The following is a 17,753-nucleotide window of genomic DNA, read 5'->3' on the forward strand; positions in this document are numbered from 1 at the left end:
CTTACAAAATTCTTGGGGGGCTATTGTAATGGAACTGACAAATAGACATCATTTTGTTAGATTATACACTTAAGTTGTGTTAAAAAACTTTTGCTTAATATAATACTAAGTTAGGCGTTGCGATCAATAATCAGTATTGGAATTGTATGTTCTTTGTAGCTTATGACCATGATCTTTGGTCTACAATGTTTTTTCAGCCACTTGAGTGTTGGCTGCGGTTGAGTGTAATTGTTTTTCTAGTTTTGGCAATAAATATGTGTTTCTGTTACAAATAAACCGTGAAATACTGCATCATGATTTTGGTAGCCCAGTGATAATTAAAAAAACGCGCACCTTTTCTTGAACCAAAACAATGAGAAGCCACATGGACAACACAGACTCAGCAGCATCAACAAAGGATACATCATGGCCATCCCTACTAAAGCACTATACAGCCCTTAGCCACACTGTAACGGTGTCCTTATGGAGGTAATTTTTCCAGTGCAGTAGATAAGGTGCCATGACAATGTCAGTAGTAAATTGAGAGACCAGGTCGAACTGGTGGAAACATCAAGGGGGTGGGGGGGTGGGGGGTGATCAGTAAGAATGAAGAAAGAATGGCCATCGATGTCAGTGCAGAAATGTTTGACGGCCTCATGCACCACCAGAAGCTCTTTATCAAAAGAGGAATATTTCTTCTGTGCTGTAGACAGTTTTTTGGGGAAGAAATGAAGTGGTGAAACTGTGTCGCCTTTGCTCTGTTGTAATACTGCCCCGATCGCGGTGTCACTGGCAACCGCAGTGATGAACAAATCGGCAGATAGATCAGGGTGGGCGAGTATGACTGCATGAGCTAAAGCTGTTTTAAGAGCCCTAAAAGCCTCTAGCATGGGTTTAGTCCAACAGACTGATTTAATGCCCAAAGTTTGTTTGCTGAAGTGCGAGTCCGTCAGCGGGGCCTACACAGCAGTGGAAGAAAGAAGATGATGGCGGTAGTATTTTATAGTAACTAGGAAATGTCTGAGTTCTTTGTACATAGCTGGGGGGGGGGGGGGGGGGGGTGGGAGGGGGTGGCAGTGACATGATAGCTGGCATGTAGGATCTGGGAGGCTGTATTCCGTTTGTGGAGACAGTGTACCCCAGAAATGTCACAGAAGACTGATGAAACTGGAATTTTTCTTTGTTGACCTGTTGGATGCCAAAGTCTGGAGGACCTGGGATAAATTATCTTTGTCAGCTTCATTTAATTTGCTGAAAATGAGTATGTCTTCCACGTATGAGAAGCAGAACTCGAATCGTCATAAGACTGAGTCAATGGAACGTTGCCACGTTTGTGCTGCAGTCTTTAAACTGAAAGGCATGAAGTTATACTGGAAAAAACTGAGCGGCATGAGCATTGCAGTGTTTGGAATGTCTTCCGGTGCTACGGGAATCTGGTGATAAGCACATTTGCAAACAATCACAATGAAGATTGTGGCTCCCCATAACATATGAGTAAAATCATTTATGTTTGGCACAGGGTAATTGTCCATGACAGTGTGAGCATTTAAATGTCTGTAATCAACACACATTCGAAAAGAACCATCATGTTTGGTGATGAGGTGAATTGGTGAAGACCAATTTCTGTCTGATGGCTGTAGAATGCCTGCCTCCAGCAGGTCATTAATTTCCTGCAGAGCCGCACACAACTTAATGGGGTTGAGGCATCTAACCTTGTGTCTAATAGGAGGGCTGGCAGTGGTAATTACCTTGTACATTGTTCTGTCACTAATGGAAGAGATTGAGAACTGCACACAAGGCTGACTAATGTTCTGATGTGGAGTTCTGGGATGAGTGGGGTGTGATGAGGCGTAGCCATTAGCGCAAGTGGGAAAAGGCAGCACAAAAGTCACATGCCTATTACGCAAGTGTGGCGTGCACTTGTTTGTAAAGGTCAGCTGTGCACACAGCATGGATCGGAGTGGTGTGCGCAGTGACTGTCTGTCGTCAACTTTACCTTAGATAACCGGCGCGGGTGAGAGAGGCAGTGGCATTGCACGAGGGACAGCTATAGTCACCAAGTTGCTTGGCTGGTGCACAGGAGATGCGGAATATTTATCAACAAGCAGGGTGGCTGCCTGCACAGAGGGTGTGGTCATACTGTGTGAGCAACTGTTATTAAAGACACTGTTTGAAACACGAGGCACTGCGTGTAGTGGGCACTTGGGCAGTGTGGAGGTCACTGAATGTGAATCGTCACACGTAATGAATGTTTTTGAACTAACCTGACGAGTGTTCAAACTGAAGCTTGGTGACGTAGTTTGATCCAGTGAAGGAACTGTAGATTTCAGTTTCAACAGTGAGGTACGGGCCGCAACAAGCTCATTGTAAGTGTGAGCAATGCATTGTTTCAGCTCGTCGTTCTCCCAGTGGAGGTGCGCCACTGAGCCATATTCTGAAAGTAGGTTAGTGATGCAGGTCACAATCTTTCTAGCGAGGGTGGAACACTTGTGAACTATTTCCCATGTTGCGGCGGAAACAGAACAAGGAGTATGGGTGGGGGAGCACAGTATCTGAGTGTTAGATGGGTGGTGTAACACTGAACAATGGACTACATTTGGGGAGAGCTTGTAATGGGACAAAAAAATCTATACCAAGAATTGGTTTGTTAGTGTCAGTGATGTAGAAGATTCAAAGGAAATCCAGAGAAGGGGTGGTCTGGAGCTTAAAGTGGCAACAAGGAGAGTTTTCTGCCCACACTGGCCCTGCACCCTTTGTGGTAGGGGCATAAAACACTGGTGAAACCTGTTGGCGGTCTCACTGTCATGAAGTCATAGTACAACATTTCTGGATGAAGAGGCTATGTTGGGTGCACTCGTACTCGAGTGGTTGCAAAACTGGGCCACAGATCCGGTGGTTTGTTGTGGCAAACTGGATGTGTAAAAATGTCTGCTACTGATTTGTGAGGAGGGCGAGGCTGGCGTAGCTTGGTAATAGTTGACTGTGTGCGCATTTTGCAAAAATGGTGGCATTTCACATGGCACTAGTGCAACCAATGTCATGAAGCGTAGAGGATCAATGCACATGTGTGAATTTCAGTCCCTTTGAACTTCGTATGAGTGATCAATCGTCACACTATTTAGTAGATCATCTACTTCGCTTTTCACTTGTTATTGTGTGTGATCTAAAAGAGGCTAAAATGTAAGTAACATATTGAGTCTGGACTAATTACTAAGTGTTCTATGTTTGGTATGGAGAAGCCAGAGAGAGAGAGAGAGAGAAAGAGAGAAAGAGAGGGGGAGAGAGAGAGAGAGAGAGAGAGAGAGAGAGAGAGAAAGAGAGAGACTGTCTGGGTTTTACAGAATACATAATATTTTTGTAAAGCTTACATATGTCATAGCATATTGCAGTATCACACATATGTCAACCTCCTTGACTTATATGTGAAATATGAGAGGGAAAAAACCAGAAAAATTATCTAAACGGATAGACAACTTTTTATTTCTGGCAACTGACTATAATATTGCAGAATCTGCATCTTATATGAGAACTTGGAGTTTTTATGTCATCAAGATACTCTGGAAAAAAAGATATGTAAACTATGACTACTCAGTTTTCCTGAGCATTTTCAGACTGAGGATTTCTGAACTCACATTAGACATGATAGAATGCTCTAATTCCAGTCAGAAATCCAAGTTAGCACTGTAAAACAAAATTCTGACACATAAAATTTTGTATTTTTCTTTCTATTGGACACCTATTCTGGCAGAGTCTCATGAATAAAATTTACTTATGACACTCTGGGGGTATGTGTCATGTAATGGACTAAGACTTCTAACAACCTGGCTCTCACAGCCCAACAAGCACAACAATAGTTAATTGAACACAAAATTATTTTCCTGACTTCATGTCTGTTGAAATGTATGATACTGAACTATGGAACCAAAGTTGTAGACAGGCAGTGCCTACATTGTTTGTTGCAATAGGCAAAAGTCAAAATAGATTCATCTTGAATTCTCATTGTTGTGGATATTGGCTTGGCTCATTTTCTTGCAAAAATTCAAGGTATGATCTCTGTGAAAGCCAAGGTCTTAATGTGTTTAAGAGCAAAACATTTTCCTTTTAATGATGGTTCATCATAATGAATTCATGAAATCAAATCTGTCAATAACAAGACTTTTTTCAATTGCATAAAAACGATACTAGATAAAGATATATGCTTTTTTTTAACCACTTTTTGTGTATTTCATCTTGAACAAATCCAAAAAATTCTTATATATAAATGTGTAGAACTTCAGTAAGCACACTTTAGATATTTATAATGGAGACAAGTCCTCTCCATCACTTCACAAAGACTCTTTCCAATTCTCTCCAAAAATCATAAGGTACACAAAGATGTTACATTTTGACAGTATAAATGTTTGTTAGATGTCATCACAAGAAGACTGTGAGAACCTTTATGCAGAGAATATTAATCAGAACACAAACATATTTTGTAAGGAATGAATGACTATGTAATTTTAAATGACTTCATGATGAAATGAAATAAATTCTGACATCAGCCACAATTGGGCATTGAAATGAATTCAGTGGCAACAAGAAAAAATTTGTGCCAGATGAGGGATTTCCTGCTTTATGCGAGCATGCGAGCAGTTGTCTTAACAGGTCTGGCTATCCAAGCATGTTTTCCATCTAACCTAAATTCTCAACTTGTTGCAGTCTACTTACATAACACCCCCTGTCCATCATGCTCTTTTATCATTGGATTCCCAGAAGAGTACAGGAGAGAGAGTGTACCCACACTGACATGATCTTAATAAGAAACTTCCTGGCAGATTAAAACTGTGTGCCCGACCGAGACTCGAACTCGGGACCTTTGCCTTTCGCGGGCAAGTGCTCTACCAACTGAGTTACCGAAGCACGACTCACGCCCGGTACTCACTCCCGAGTTCGAGTCTTGGTTGGGCACACAGTTTTAATCTGCCAGGAAGTTTCATATCAGCGCACACTCCGCTGCAGAGTGAAAATCTCATTCTGGAAACATCCCCAAGGCTGTGGCTAAGCCATGTCTCCGCAATATCCTTTCTTTCAGGAGTGCTAGTTCTGCAAGGTTCGCAGGAGAGCTTCTGTAAAGTTTGGAAGGTAGGAGACGGATACTGGCAGAAGTAAAGTTGTGAGTACCGGGCGTGAGTCGTGCTTCGGTAGCTCAGTTGGTAGAGCACTTGCCCGCGAAAGGCAAAGGTCCCGAGTTCGAGTCTCGGTCGGGCACACAGTTTTAATCTGCCAGGAAGTTTCATATCAGCGCACACTCCGCTGCAGAGTGAAAATCTCATTCATGATCTGAGTAGTCATCACACATATATAAAAATTGATTTCATTGGATAATTAACTATTTCTGGAGTAAGGTGAAAATGAAAAGAAATTAATTTTAAAACTATAATGGTAAAAACATTATATGATAAATGCAATATCAGATAAGACTTGCAAACACCATAACAGCCTTGAAAACTCCCACAATGAATACGAATTAGTCTTAATGTATTAGAGACTAGCCTCCATTGAAGGCAGAAGACTCAGCTTCATTTTCTTCTTTGAAGTTTACATATACTAATGCTTGTCATTGCTAAGCACCACCTGTTACTTTTTCTTACTTTTCTTGTGAGACTGGCTTTGTGGGATTTGAAAAATCCCTGTACAAGCTTTACTAGTCCCATACACTTGAACAGGACTGTGACAATGTCCTGTCCTCTGAATCTTTCTTTTACGAGTACTTTATAAATCTTCTTATTGGAATCAGTAACATGCCCACATCTCTCTGCTACCTTGAAATGGTAGCACCCACATGGTATGCCATCTGCAGGGTTTCAATGAATACTTTGTTGGAAAATGGATTTAGAAGACTTGCTGTGAAAATGATTCCTAGATTCTTGAATGGAGTGAAGATGTTGCTGTCATGCGTGCATAGAGCTACAAAACATATTTTTTTAATTATTGGAGCTGATAATAAGTCATAAAGGTTTGTAATGCATAAATGAAATAACTATTTCCACGTTTTTGATGACTGAAATAACCTGAAAAAAGAGGAACCACATTTGTTTGACATTTAAGTAACTATGTAGCAAGTTGCTGTGATACTGAAAAGGAATATTTAGTTTGTGACTTTAGGATGTCACATAGAAAATTAAAGATACAGCTGCTCCTTTAAGGTTATGAAGCCTATTTCTATTTTATTTGGGTTTGCTCTGCTTGTACTTGTGTGGTCTGTATTGACTTGACAAATAGTTAATTGTCTCGGGCTCTGTAGTAGATGATAGCAACTGTGACGCAACTGCACTCATGAAATTTCCAGGTGAATGAAATGGTGCCAAAGTGCTTGTGGTCTATAACTTACTATAGTGAGGATGCTCTAAAATGACTGTTGGCCATGAGCAAAACAAATGGGGACTGCTGCTGTAGGGAGATAAGTGGCAATGTAGAATAAGCTGTCCCTCTCTTCAACAGGACTTTCATGATATTCTCACATTTTGTGAATCTGCAAAAGTAGAAAAGACACATGGCAATAATGATTGTCAATTGTCTCTCGCTATTTGGCATTGTGAGAGTCAATCTTGAAAATGTAATGGATCCAAACTAGTGTCTTGAAAACAAGACACAAAATAAAGCAAAAGAAGCACAACAAGCATTTAATAATGAATGCCACAATAGCTTGCAGTGCTATAAATGAGGTAGTGCAAACACAACCTCTACAGGTATCTTATGCAACCAAACTTCAAAATACTCCCTTCCCCCATCCCCATCCACCCCCATCTCCAAGTAAAAATGTTATGTTAAAGTGTCAGCACAGTAAACATATTGGTCAACAATGAATACATAAAAATCATTTGCAGATACCATACAAAGAGGTCAATGGATGTACACTGGATGAGGTACCATGTGTGAAGTTCCAGAGCATCCACATGCATAATAAACTGTGATGACATGACAGTGTGGAAGTGCTAACCAAAAGCTTAGTTCTATGAACTTTCCACTCAGACATCTCTCTCACTGTGTTGACCTGACCTGCATACAGGATTCACAGCATACTGTTCCTAAGTTATGTTCTGTAGTGTAATCTCAAGGGCACTACAATTAAGCCTATACATATTTACTGTACAGAATTATGCAAAAAGAATACTGAATAAATTTGATAACTAATCATCTTGCAAAAGGTTCTTCAGGAACCTATGGATTGTTGCAGATATTTGGCTATACAGGGAATCCCTAGTGATATCTGTGGTTAACAACAAGCCTGAATTTAGGATGAACTCAGCAAGTCACAACCACAATACTACAAGTAGAAATAATCTGCATATAGAGTATACATCCAAATCTAATGAAACTTCCTGGCAGATTAAAACTGTGTGCCCGACCGAGACTCGAACTTGGGACCTTTGCCTTTCACGGGCAAGTGCTCTACCATCTGAGCTACCGAAGCACAACTCACACCCGGTACTCACAGCTTTACTTCTGCCAGTATCCGTCTCCTACCTTCCAAACTTTACAGAAGCTCTTCTGTGAACCATGCAGAACTAGCACTCCTGAAAGAAAGGATATTGCAGAGACATGGCTTAGCCACAGCCTTGGGGATGTTTCCAGAATGAGATTTTCACTCTGCAGCAGAGTGTGCGCTGATATGAAACTTCCTGGCAGATTAAAACTGTGTGCCCGACCGAGACTCGAACTCGGGACCTTTGCCTTTCGCGGGCAAGTGCTCTACCATCTGAGCTACCGAAGCACGACTCACACCCGGTACTCACAGCTTTACTTCTGCCAGTACCTATTCTCCTACCTTCCAAACTTAACAGAAGCTCTTCTGTGAACCATGCAGTACTGGCAGAAGTAAAGCTGTGAGTACCGGGTGTGAGTCGTGCTTCGGTAGCTCAGATGGTAGAGCACTTGCCCGCGAAAGGCAAAGGTCCCGAGTTCGAGTCTTGGTCGGGCACACAGTTTTAATCTGCCAGGAAGTTTCATATCAGCGCACACTCCGCTGCAGAGTGAAAATCTCATTCTGGAAACATCCCCAAGGCTGTGGCTAATCCATGTCTCCGCAATATCCTTTCTTTCAGGAGTGCTAGTTCTACATGATTCGCAGAAGAGCTTCTGTAAAGTTTGGAAGGTAGGAGACGAGCTACTGGCAGAAGTAAAGCTGTGAGTACCGGGTGTGAGTCGTACTTCGGTTGCTCAGATGGTAGAGCACTTGCCCGCGAAAGGCAGAGGTCCCGAGTTCGAGTCTCAGTCGGGCACACAGTTTTAATCTGCCAGAAAGTTTCATATCAGCGCACACTCCGCTGCAGAGTGAAAATATCATTCTGGATCCAAATCTAATATTTAGAAAGCAGTTTTATAGAATAATGCAAATGTCTGTAAGAGATGGACATCAGGTTAGAAATCTAAAAACATACTTACTTAAAAATAAGGTAAAATAATACCTAATTACCTGCTCTTTCCACGGGAACACTTAGACTCAGAAATGTAAATTCCATTTAAATCTAATATTTGTATTAAATATAATAGAGGGAAACATTCCACGTGCGAAAAATATATCTAAAAACAAAGATGATGTGACTTACGAAACGAAAGCTCTGGCAGGTTGATACACACACAAACAAACACAAACATATTTATATTACATAGATCCTGACTTTGTATTTTACAGATAGCTGCTTGTTGCCTGTGTAGTATTACATAAAGCTTATTTTTAAGTATTAGATTGAAACAGCAGCTAAGTAGTATTTTAGGAGGAGCAGTGGCTTTATTCAGTAGCCATTTTACTCTTACCATATACATATAAATTAATCTAGAAGCAATTGTCATAATTATGAGTTTGAGTAGTTTAGCTCTAGTCATAATATGTTGTAAGTACGCATTACGAAAGTAGGCAACAGTGACTGCTTCTATCTGTTAATGACTAACTTGACTCATTATGGGAATTACAGAACACAATGTGTGAATGGCAGCATGAAAGTCCCGCTGGTGTCATCATTTTGACATTTTCTCATGTTGGGAGTGGATAAGGATCTTAAAAGTACTGTATTGAAGCACTCAGGGCTTTGCATTGTTTCTCCAATTATGTGTGGCAAAGTTCATGGAATTTCAAGATGTAAAAATCTAACTGTTGCGTTTCCAAAGTCAGAATGTGTAATATCTTAATAGAAACTATAAGTAAGCAGCAAATCAGAGATTTTTGAAGTTGCAGAAGATTGAAATACAAAGTTATGTAAAAGATGGAAAAGTTTCAGTGTTCCCTGGTTCTTCATATTCTACTGTTAGCCTCAACTTGTAACTCAAACAAAACTATTGATGCACAAAACCATAAGTTACAATATATGCTAAACAAATAAAATTATTTGTTTAATTGTGTTAGAATCTGATTCTCTGAAATTTCCAATAGCAGCTTATACCCTTAACAATATGAGTTTCATTTACATTGTTTTATGCACAATTTCATTTTATTTCTTATTTTGTAAGTAAACAGATACTTCTTTATCACATAAGACTCACTGACACTTCACCTACTTAGAGAGCATGGTGAACATTTGTGTTTAAAACAAAAACAAAAGAAATAAAAAGCTAGACCTGTACTCATGGATGAATTTCATTCAAGTTTACTGCATATATTGTTGGTTTATTGTAGTCTAATGATACAAATTTAATGTTGCAGAAAATGAGCAAGTGAAATTACTAAGACTAAATACTAGTAACATATAAAACAGTAGGTAAAATTATATATCACAACTAAAAACTTAATGGATTGTAACTAGTTACACAAAGTATTTTGATTATGATATCTGTATGACAATCACTGACCTAAAGCAGATTGATGCATGGAGCACAGTAACTCATGACAGAAAACAGCATTGACACTAGGTTTCGAGCACCAGTTCTTTCCCTAACAACAGTGCACATACTCACTTATACACACAATCATACAGACATCCAAACATGCATTCCCTTGAGCAATTATTTATACTTGATTACTGAAATGAAAGAGTTCAATAATCAAGTACTATTGCTAGGAAAAGAGCTAGTGTGAATGCTGTTTTCTGTTAGGTGTAATTGTGCTTTACACATTGATCCACCATAGGTGTGATTACCTTTCTCTTATTTTATGTGTTGCTCCACTCAAGAATTTCCATTATTGTTATAAGTGCAGATGTAATTAACATTTAAGTTCATATTTTAAATCTATGACTTACCAAGCAATCATTCATCAGTATAAAACGCTTATCTTTCTTTATGTAGGACTCAAAGAGTTTGGCTAAATGACAATGTCTCTTAATATGGTACTGTATTCCATTAATACCATAGCATCTCAATACAAGCCACAGTTTCAGAGCCCGGAATCTCCGAGAGAGTGGTATACCCCACTGACGAAATTCTACAGTTTCATCTTCCCAGTCATCTTGCAAATACAATTTGTTTACTGCCAGTGATTCAATAAGGTGTTGATAGTTCTGGACCCACAGGCATGAACAGTCAAAATTGACTAGAAACCATGTGCTGGGACAGACATTTATGGATCGTGCATATTCGATACCACTCATCAAATATCTAAATTCTGGGCAAATAAAAGCATTGCCTGCATATGCTGCATCTACATGGAGCCAGATAAGAGAGTAGTCACTACAGACTTGAGCAATTTCCTTTACATTATCAAATGAGCACACTGTGGTTGTACCAAGTGTTGCAGCTACATAGAATGGAACAAACCCTTCCCTTATATCAGCTTCTATTGCCTGAAACAGAAAATTGGGAGAATAAAGAAGAGAAAAACTGGTACTTTAGCAACAAATTTAAAACAAAATTATCTATATTAAACAGAAGTAGTGATAGAGTTTAGTTGAAATGGAAACAAATTAAGCAGTACTTAGCAGCATATTAGGGTTAAATGTTTAACAATGGTTCACTCAATGCAATTTAAATTCAGATTGCAGTATTTTAGCAAGGTTCTTATTTGGAACATAAAGTTTTACAAGAAATATAAAAATATAACAGAATGATTGTAGTGAGACCAGAAACTTGTACAATTAAAAATAATAATTCATTTTGCTGTTGGGGATAATCTGTTAACAGTGAACAATACTGCCATCCATTTTTTTAAATTTTTTTGTTTTATTTTTACTGAAATATTGAAATGTCTTAAAATTTAAAAAATGCTGTTGTTGCTGGTGAAATTCTTTCGTAAAAACACTCAGGAACTAATGCTGTTGTAATGTAGTTATAGCCTTTAGTCCAAAAACTTTTGATACGGCTCTCCATACTAAGCTATTTTGTTCAAATCTTTCCATCTTTGCATAACTACTGCATCCTTCATTCGTTTGAGTCAGCCTACTGTTTCAAACCATGGTCTCTCTCTACAATTTTTACCTCCCCTTCCCTCAATCAGCAAATTAAGTACTCCTTGCTCCATCATAATGTCACCTATCAACTGATCCCTTCTTTTACTCACATTTTACCACAAGTTTCTCTTCTCCCTGATTTGATTTTGTACCTTTTCATTAGTTATGCAGTCTACCAAATGTAACTCTAAGCATTCTTCTACAGCACCCTAGTTCCAAAGCTTCTAATATCTCCTTGCCTTTACAGTTTACTGTATATGTTTCACTTGCTCGAGACAAATACTTCTGGAAAAGACTTTCTAACATTTAAATTTGTATTAGATGTTAACATATTTCTCTTGTTTAGGGAAAGTTGGTATTTTACATTCTCTTTGTTTCTGGCTTTGTAAGTTATTTTGATTTCAAAATAGTGAAACTAGTCTACTATTTTAGTGCCTTAGTTTCTAATGCAATATTCTCAGTGTCTCCTGTTTTAATCTGACTACATGCCTTTATCCTTGTCTTATTTTTGTTGATATTCATCCTTAACCTCTTTTCAAGAGGCTACTAATTCTGTTCAGCTGATCTTCCAGGTACTTTGCCTTCCCAAACAGAATTACAATGTTATGACAATGTTCTTTCTTCTCCCTGAACTTAGATTCCCTTTTCATTTTTCTCCTTGATATCCTTAAAGCTTGCTCAGTGTACTGATTGAATAATGTTGAGGATTGGCTGCATCTCTGTCTCACACTGTTTTCAATTACTGCTCTCTATCACATTGTTTGTCTCTTGTAACTAGTCTGGTCTCTGTAGAAATTGTAGATAAATTTCCTTTTTTTTGTATTTTGACCTTGCTCATTTCAGAATTACAGAGTGTGTTCCATTCAACACTGTCTAAATCTACAAATGCTATAAAAGTAGGTTTGCTTTTTTTCAGTCTTGTCTTCTAAGAGTTGTAGGGCCAGTAGTTCCTCCCATGTTGCTACATTTCTCCATTACCCACCCTTATAAGTGCCATAATTGGCTTCTGCAAATCCATCCATTCTTCTGTAAATAATTCCTTTTTCTGCAGTCATGTCTTACTAAACTGGTGTTCATTACTACTCTCAGTTGTCAGAGCCAGCCTTCTTTTGTATTAGGACCATTAAATTATTCTTGAAATCTTATGATACTTTGCATGTTTCATTTAACTGACAAACCAAGCAAATTTATTTGGTAGTAGTTGGTTCTCCCAAAGCTCTTAATAACTCTGAGGATATGTTTGTGGAGCGATCAGATACTCTGCATATAACTTTTACTTTTGACTTACCTTCTTTAATATGTCACCTCGAAGACAATTATTCTTGTCAACATTCAAGAGACGTAGTCTCACATAAGACAATTTGGCTGCTTTTTCAATACTCGGGTAAGATTCTTTTGATGTATAAGCTACAAGCTTACTCAGAATTTTACAGCTTTCTACTATTTCATCCTTCTTTTTATCAACCATCAATGCTTTAAGGGCCTGATGGCGTGCAGCAATGAGTGATGTAAAGATACATTCACTTGGTGAACCCTAAGGAATAGAAAGTATTTTAAACCTGTATAATCAAAAGCATAGATAAATCATTCAGTGTACCAATAAACTCTTACCCTCTGCCATATGCTTCGCAGGGTTAGGCAGAGTATGGTTGTACATGTAGGCACATAAAATTATGACAACTTAAATGAAACATATAAAAATTATGTAGGTCCTCTGTGATGACTTACAACCTTCTACGCACAGTTTTGGAAGCTGTAACTGTTTTGCTATTTTGGTAAGTAGTTACAGTAATATTTACTCTCTCTCTCTCACCCCCCCCCCCCCCCCCCCACACACACACACACACTCACATACACATACACACACACATTTCCTCTGTGAAAGACGTGAAATTGAAATCTTTCCAGACTAGGGTTTCTAATCAATTATCTTTCAGGCCACCTAAGGTATGGTAGGTTACGTAGCAAATATTACCAAAGAAGAGAAAATAATAAGTCCACATTAGAGCCCTGCAAGCACATGGCCTGTTCACATAGCCCACACTTGCCTGCAGTGTGTGAATGAGAGCATGAATACATTTTACATACATTGGAAGAAGTTGCTGAAGTTTACTGATGCTAATTACAGCCTCATGAACACATGTATGTCCAACCATGCATCAGGTCTTTGTTCGCAGCAATGTGGATTTCGGGCACCAGTACTTGATCTTACTTCCACAAGGCTTTGAATTTGCAGTGTGTGCATGTGTGATAAGCTCTGCTTGCTGCTAGACTTAGGAGAAATTTACATGAATGACAAATAAGGAGTAACAAATACAGATATAAATTATTATTCATTATTCATGAATAACAAATATTTTTTGAAACATTATGCACCTATATGAATAGAAACACTTACTCATCAACTCTGAATAAAAAGTGTGAAGAACAATAGGTAAATATTAAATCCAGTGCCACTTACTGCTCCAGTTCTTTGTCATTTATTAAATGAATGCACCTCTTGTTTCATTTAAATTAGTTTTTAGAATAACACTTTTTGTCAAACATCTCACCAGAAACTTTATTTGATTTCCAGGGATTTACCATTGTGCCACTAAGGAAAATACATTCTTCATATGTAATGCTCTCCTGAATTCATCTTTAATCATTATAATGACATATGACTTTAATCCACAACCTTCTACAGCAGAAACTGAGAAATCATCAATTCTGCTGTAGTTTCCAGCAAATAATTTGTTGTGTTTCCACTTTAACTTCATTTGACAAATCACATTCGAAATACAATCTTCTTTTCATGCCATAATATCGTTCAAAACCTGTGACTCATTTTCTTTGAATTTTCTTTGGCTATTATACCTCTGTCAATTGTTGTAAGCCTCCCTTGGTCATGGGCAATAACACAGCTGAAGTATGGTACTTGTTTTTAATTCCTGGGTAAGATATTAATCCAATAATTATAACTGGTGTAAAAAGGTGAGAGTTGTCTTCATATCATATTGTGACACTTTCACTATGCAAAAGTTGCAAGTGTGCTGCATTATTATGAAATCTTTTATGAATTCAGACCCAATTTCTCTTCAGTAATTTTTGAGTCTCAGAGCTCTATGTAATTGATTAGATGCATGTCAGATTGAAAGACTATTCTGTACTCTAGCAGCAAGCTTACCCAGAATTAATCCTAGAACACTTTGGATGACTCTGGACATCTAGCAGCATTTTACAAACGTTTTAGGAGGCTTTAGATAAAAACTTTGGTGATGTTAGTCACTAGAAACCGCTGGTTTCATTAGTGTTAGCAAACTAAGAAAGGTGCTAAAGATTTAGAGGTTTTGCTGACTGCATTCTCATTGTTGGCAATTATGTAGAGTTTGTGCACATGATAGCAATGGGAGGGGGAGAGACAAAGGCGGGTGCCAAGGCAGTTGAATGACACCGAGTTAGTAGTGTAACAGGGATGAAACACTCTCGGTGTCCCCCTCTTCAACAGCTATGCTGTGGCAGCCAAAAAACAATGACAGAACATTGTAGCCCACACACTGGGCAGCCATTATTGCTTCTCTGTGACAGCCATCAGAACACATCAGACTACTTGGCATCCAGTTGGCTCTGTGCAGCGAGTTGTGAACAGAGTTCTTTTAGAGAATTTATGTGGCTACATTCAATGTCTATGCATGTGTCAAAGCAAACAGACCATGCTTGCATCCTGAAATAAAATTCCAAATGACTTTTGACAGCTTGTAGGAACTGGAGGTATGTTCCTTTCTGGAGGGATGTATGATATGTCTTCAAATTTATAGCCATCCTTTTCTGGCACTCAGTTTTGTAAAACACACCATGCTTTTATTGCAGCTGTTGCAAATTTTTCTCAAATGGGCAGTGAAAAGTAGTGCATTTATTTGCCAGAGTGTGTAGCCCCTGTTACATATTTGGCCCTTTTGGAAACTAAAATTTATTCAGACTGGCCATGAACAGTTCCCATATTTCAGACAAAAACATGAATTCTCATTTTAAAGTGGAAAAATTAAATAAAAAAATAATAAGAGCCAATGGAATAGAGTATTACATTCAAAGTACCAAGGAGCTTTATTCAAATAGTTTCTAACAAATGACCCTTTTGTTTTATAACTATTATATAAACCCAATGCAAATATTGTTAAGATCTTTCACATCTGTTAGTCTCTAGCATCTGTCAGTCTCTAGCATATGGGAGACTTTGCATTCGAGATTATAGTGTCCTAGCTTTTAGCATTGTAATCCAGAATATTCATGACTGTTAAGTTCATGCACCACTGCATGAAAAAGTTAGCCTCATTGGAAGATGGTCTAATTAAAAGCAAATAACTTTCAGTTATAGGCCCTTTTTAGACATTTATTATTGGGCTTACATATGAATATGCATCATAGTGAATCATATCAAATAAACTGTGTTAAATGAACCCTGTGACTTTTGAAGGAATTAATTTGGTGTACATGTGCTCCACAAAAATCTAAGATATCAATTCATTTTGAAACACAAATTGGCCACCCAGTAACTATTAATGAACATCTTTAACAGCAACTGCTAAACAATGCAGCTAACCAATGGTAATAATTTGAATTTAAACTTATTGATCAACAAATATGACTGCAATGAGAGATGGTATTGTGTTGCCTCACTTTCATGTATCTCGATGAAGTGAAGAATACTGGCTGGGCATAGAAAAAGTCTATTACAATTTTGCTGATAATGGAAGTGCCAGTAGGAAGCAATAGGAGGCAACACAGGTGCTAACTAAATGTACATTGCATAAACCACCATATTCTGAGACAGTCGATAGTTACAGATACTTCTGTCGTTTGTTGAATTCCTTCCTGCATAAGAACACATTAAATTTCCTGATAAAATCAAAAGCCTCACCTCCAACAATGTCCAGCATCAGTACTCCATTGTTTGATATTATGCTTTTCTCCAATATTCATAAATTGTTTTTAAATGGGTTCTTCATGGAAAATTGATTGCTTAAAAATAGATGAGTCACTATATTTTCTATATGCTCCAGCATCTACTGTATGTAAGTAAACTTATAATATGCATCACATAAAGCAAGTAAAACAGCAGAAAAACAATTTTTATAATTATAATAAACTGAAGCTGAGTAACATGACTTTGCCTCTGTTATTAGGAAAAAAGGCATAACACATCCCATGGCCATCATGCTCAGCTGATCAGTAACATCTGGGAATTAGCTGGCTGCTCAAAATTGTGGCTGCCTCAGCCAGGCTGCCTAGTGCATTACAGCTCTTTAACTGCTAAGGCCATCTGCCAATAATATTTTTATATTTCATTTGTCATACTGTAAATCAAGCCATGCTCAATTTGAAAGTTGGTTAGAGTACTCCAGTGCTATACTATGCATAATGGAGTGCTCTTGACATCCTCCCACATTTGAACAGACTTACACAGTCAAATAACTTTTGCCCATGACTTTTTCTCAGACCCGTATGAATTTTAAAAAATCTTGAGGGTTATTGCCAGTGAGAAAGATGGACACAAAAAACTGAAAGTGAAGCTGTCAAAAGGGCACAACGATAAGGAACTGATGAGTTTGTAAACAAAGATACAAATATTTGAAGTATGAAATATCACTTCATCTTGATAAGAAAACAGCCTAGTGTCATATATAAAGAAACTAGTTTAGCACCCACTGCTTCGTTCACATAGACTGTATGGCCTGCAGAGATTTTTTTTTGTTTTTATTTGATTGAATTTTTATATTGTTCACAAATTGGAAAACCTTCTAACATTTTATGTTAATTAAAGTCATATAAGCATGGTCTTTTCTGAATGAACTTGGGACCAAATGTAATTCTTGTAGCTGAGGTCCAAAGTTTTTGTTAATCATGCCTTTTTGCATTCTTGTGGAGATATTTTCATAACAACTTTCATCCCCTAAGAAATATTTCTTTATATCTGAGAAGTGAAATACCTATTTTCATAAATTTAGATTTAATTTTTTTTTAATGTAATGAAATATTTTCATAAAAATTTTCATCCCCTATTGCACTCCTTTAGGGGTTAAATTTCCAGAAACACTGAAACATGTATTTTTTAAAATTATAATTGAGAAGTCAAATACCAGTTGTTGTAGATTCAACCTTAAAAAATCCTTTTCTTGTTCTTTAGAAATTATTTACTTTCAACAAATTTTCACCCGCTATTTTACCCTCTTAGTTGTTGAATTTCCAAAAATGCTGAAACACATATTTTTTATTTTCTTACTGGGAAACTAAATATCAGTTTTCGTAGTTGTAGCTTCAAAACTCCCTTACTAATGACACACTATTTCACCTCCTTAAGAGTGGAGTTTTGTACAATACCTTCTTAAATGAGGCCTACAGTATAAGATACACACCCTCTCCAAACTTAAATGATGCCTA

At 37.7% G+C, this 17,753-nt stretch overlaps 1 protein-coding gene across 2 annotated transcripts in view; it reads right to left on the reverse strand.

The window, feature by feature from the left end:
- LOC126354113 (tyrosine decarboxylase-like) overlaps positions 1–17,753 on the reverse strand; it is a 233,506-nt gene that overhangs the window by 68,878 nt on the left and 146,875 nt on the right. For both annotated transcript variants that reach the window (XM_050003507.1, XM_050003506.1), the window contains 2 exons: positions 12,625–12,870; positions 10,194–10,733 (listed from right to left, as the gene is read on the reverse strand). In XM_050003507.1, the coding sequence (XP_049859464.1) occupies positions 10,194–10,733; positions 12,625–12,870 (786 nt within the window). The remainder of the gene's footprint in view (positions 1–10,193; positions 10,734–12,624; positions 12,871–17,753) is intronic.

The sequence above is a fragment of the Schistocerca gregaria genome, chromosome 3 (genome assembly GCF_023897955.1).
Source record: "Schistocerca gregaria isolate iqSchGreg1 chromosome 3, iqSchGreg1.2, whole genome shotgun sequence".
In the NCBI taxonomy this organism is placed as follows: domain Eukaryota; kingdom Metazoa; phylum Arthropoda; class Insecta; order Orthoptera; family Acrididae; genus Schistocerca; species Schistocerca gregaria.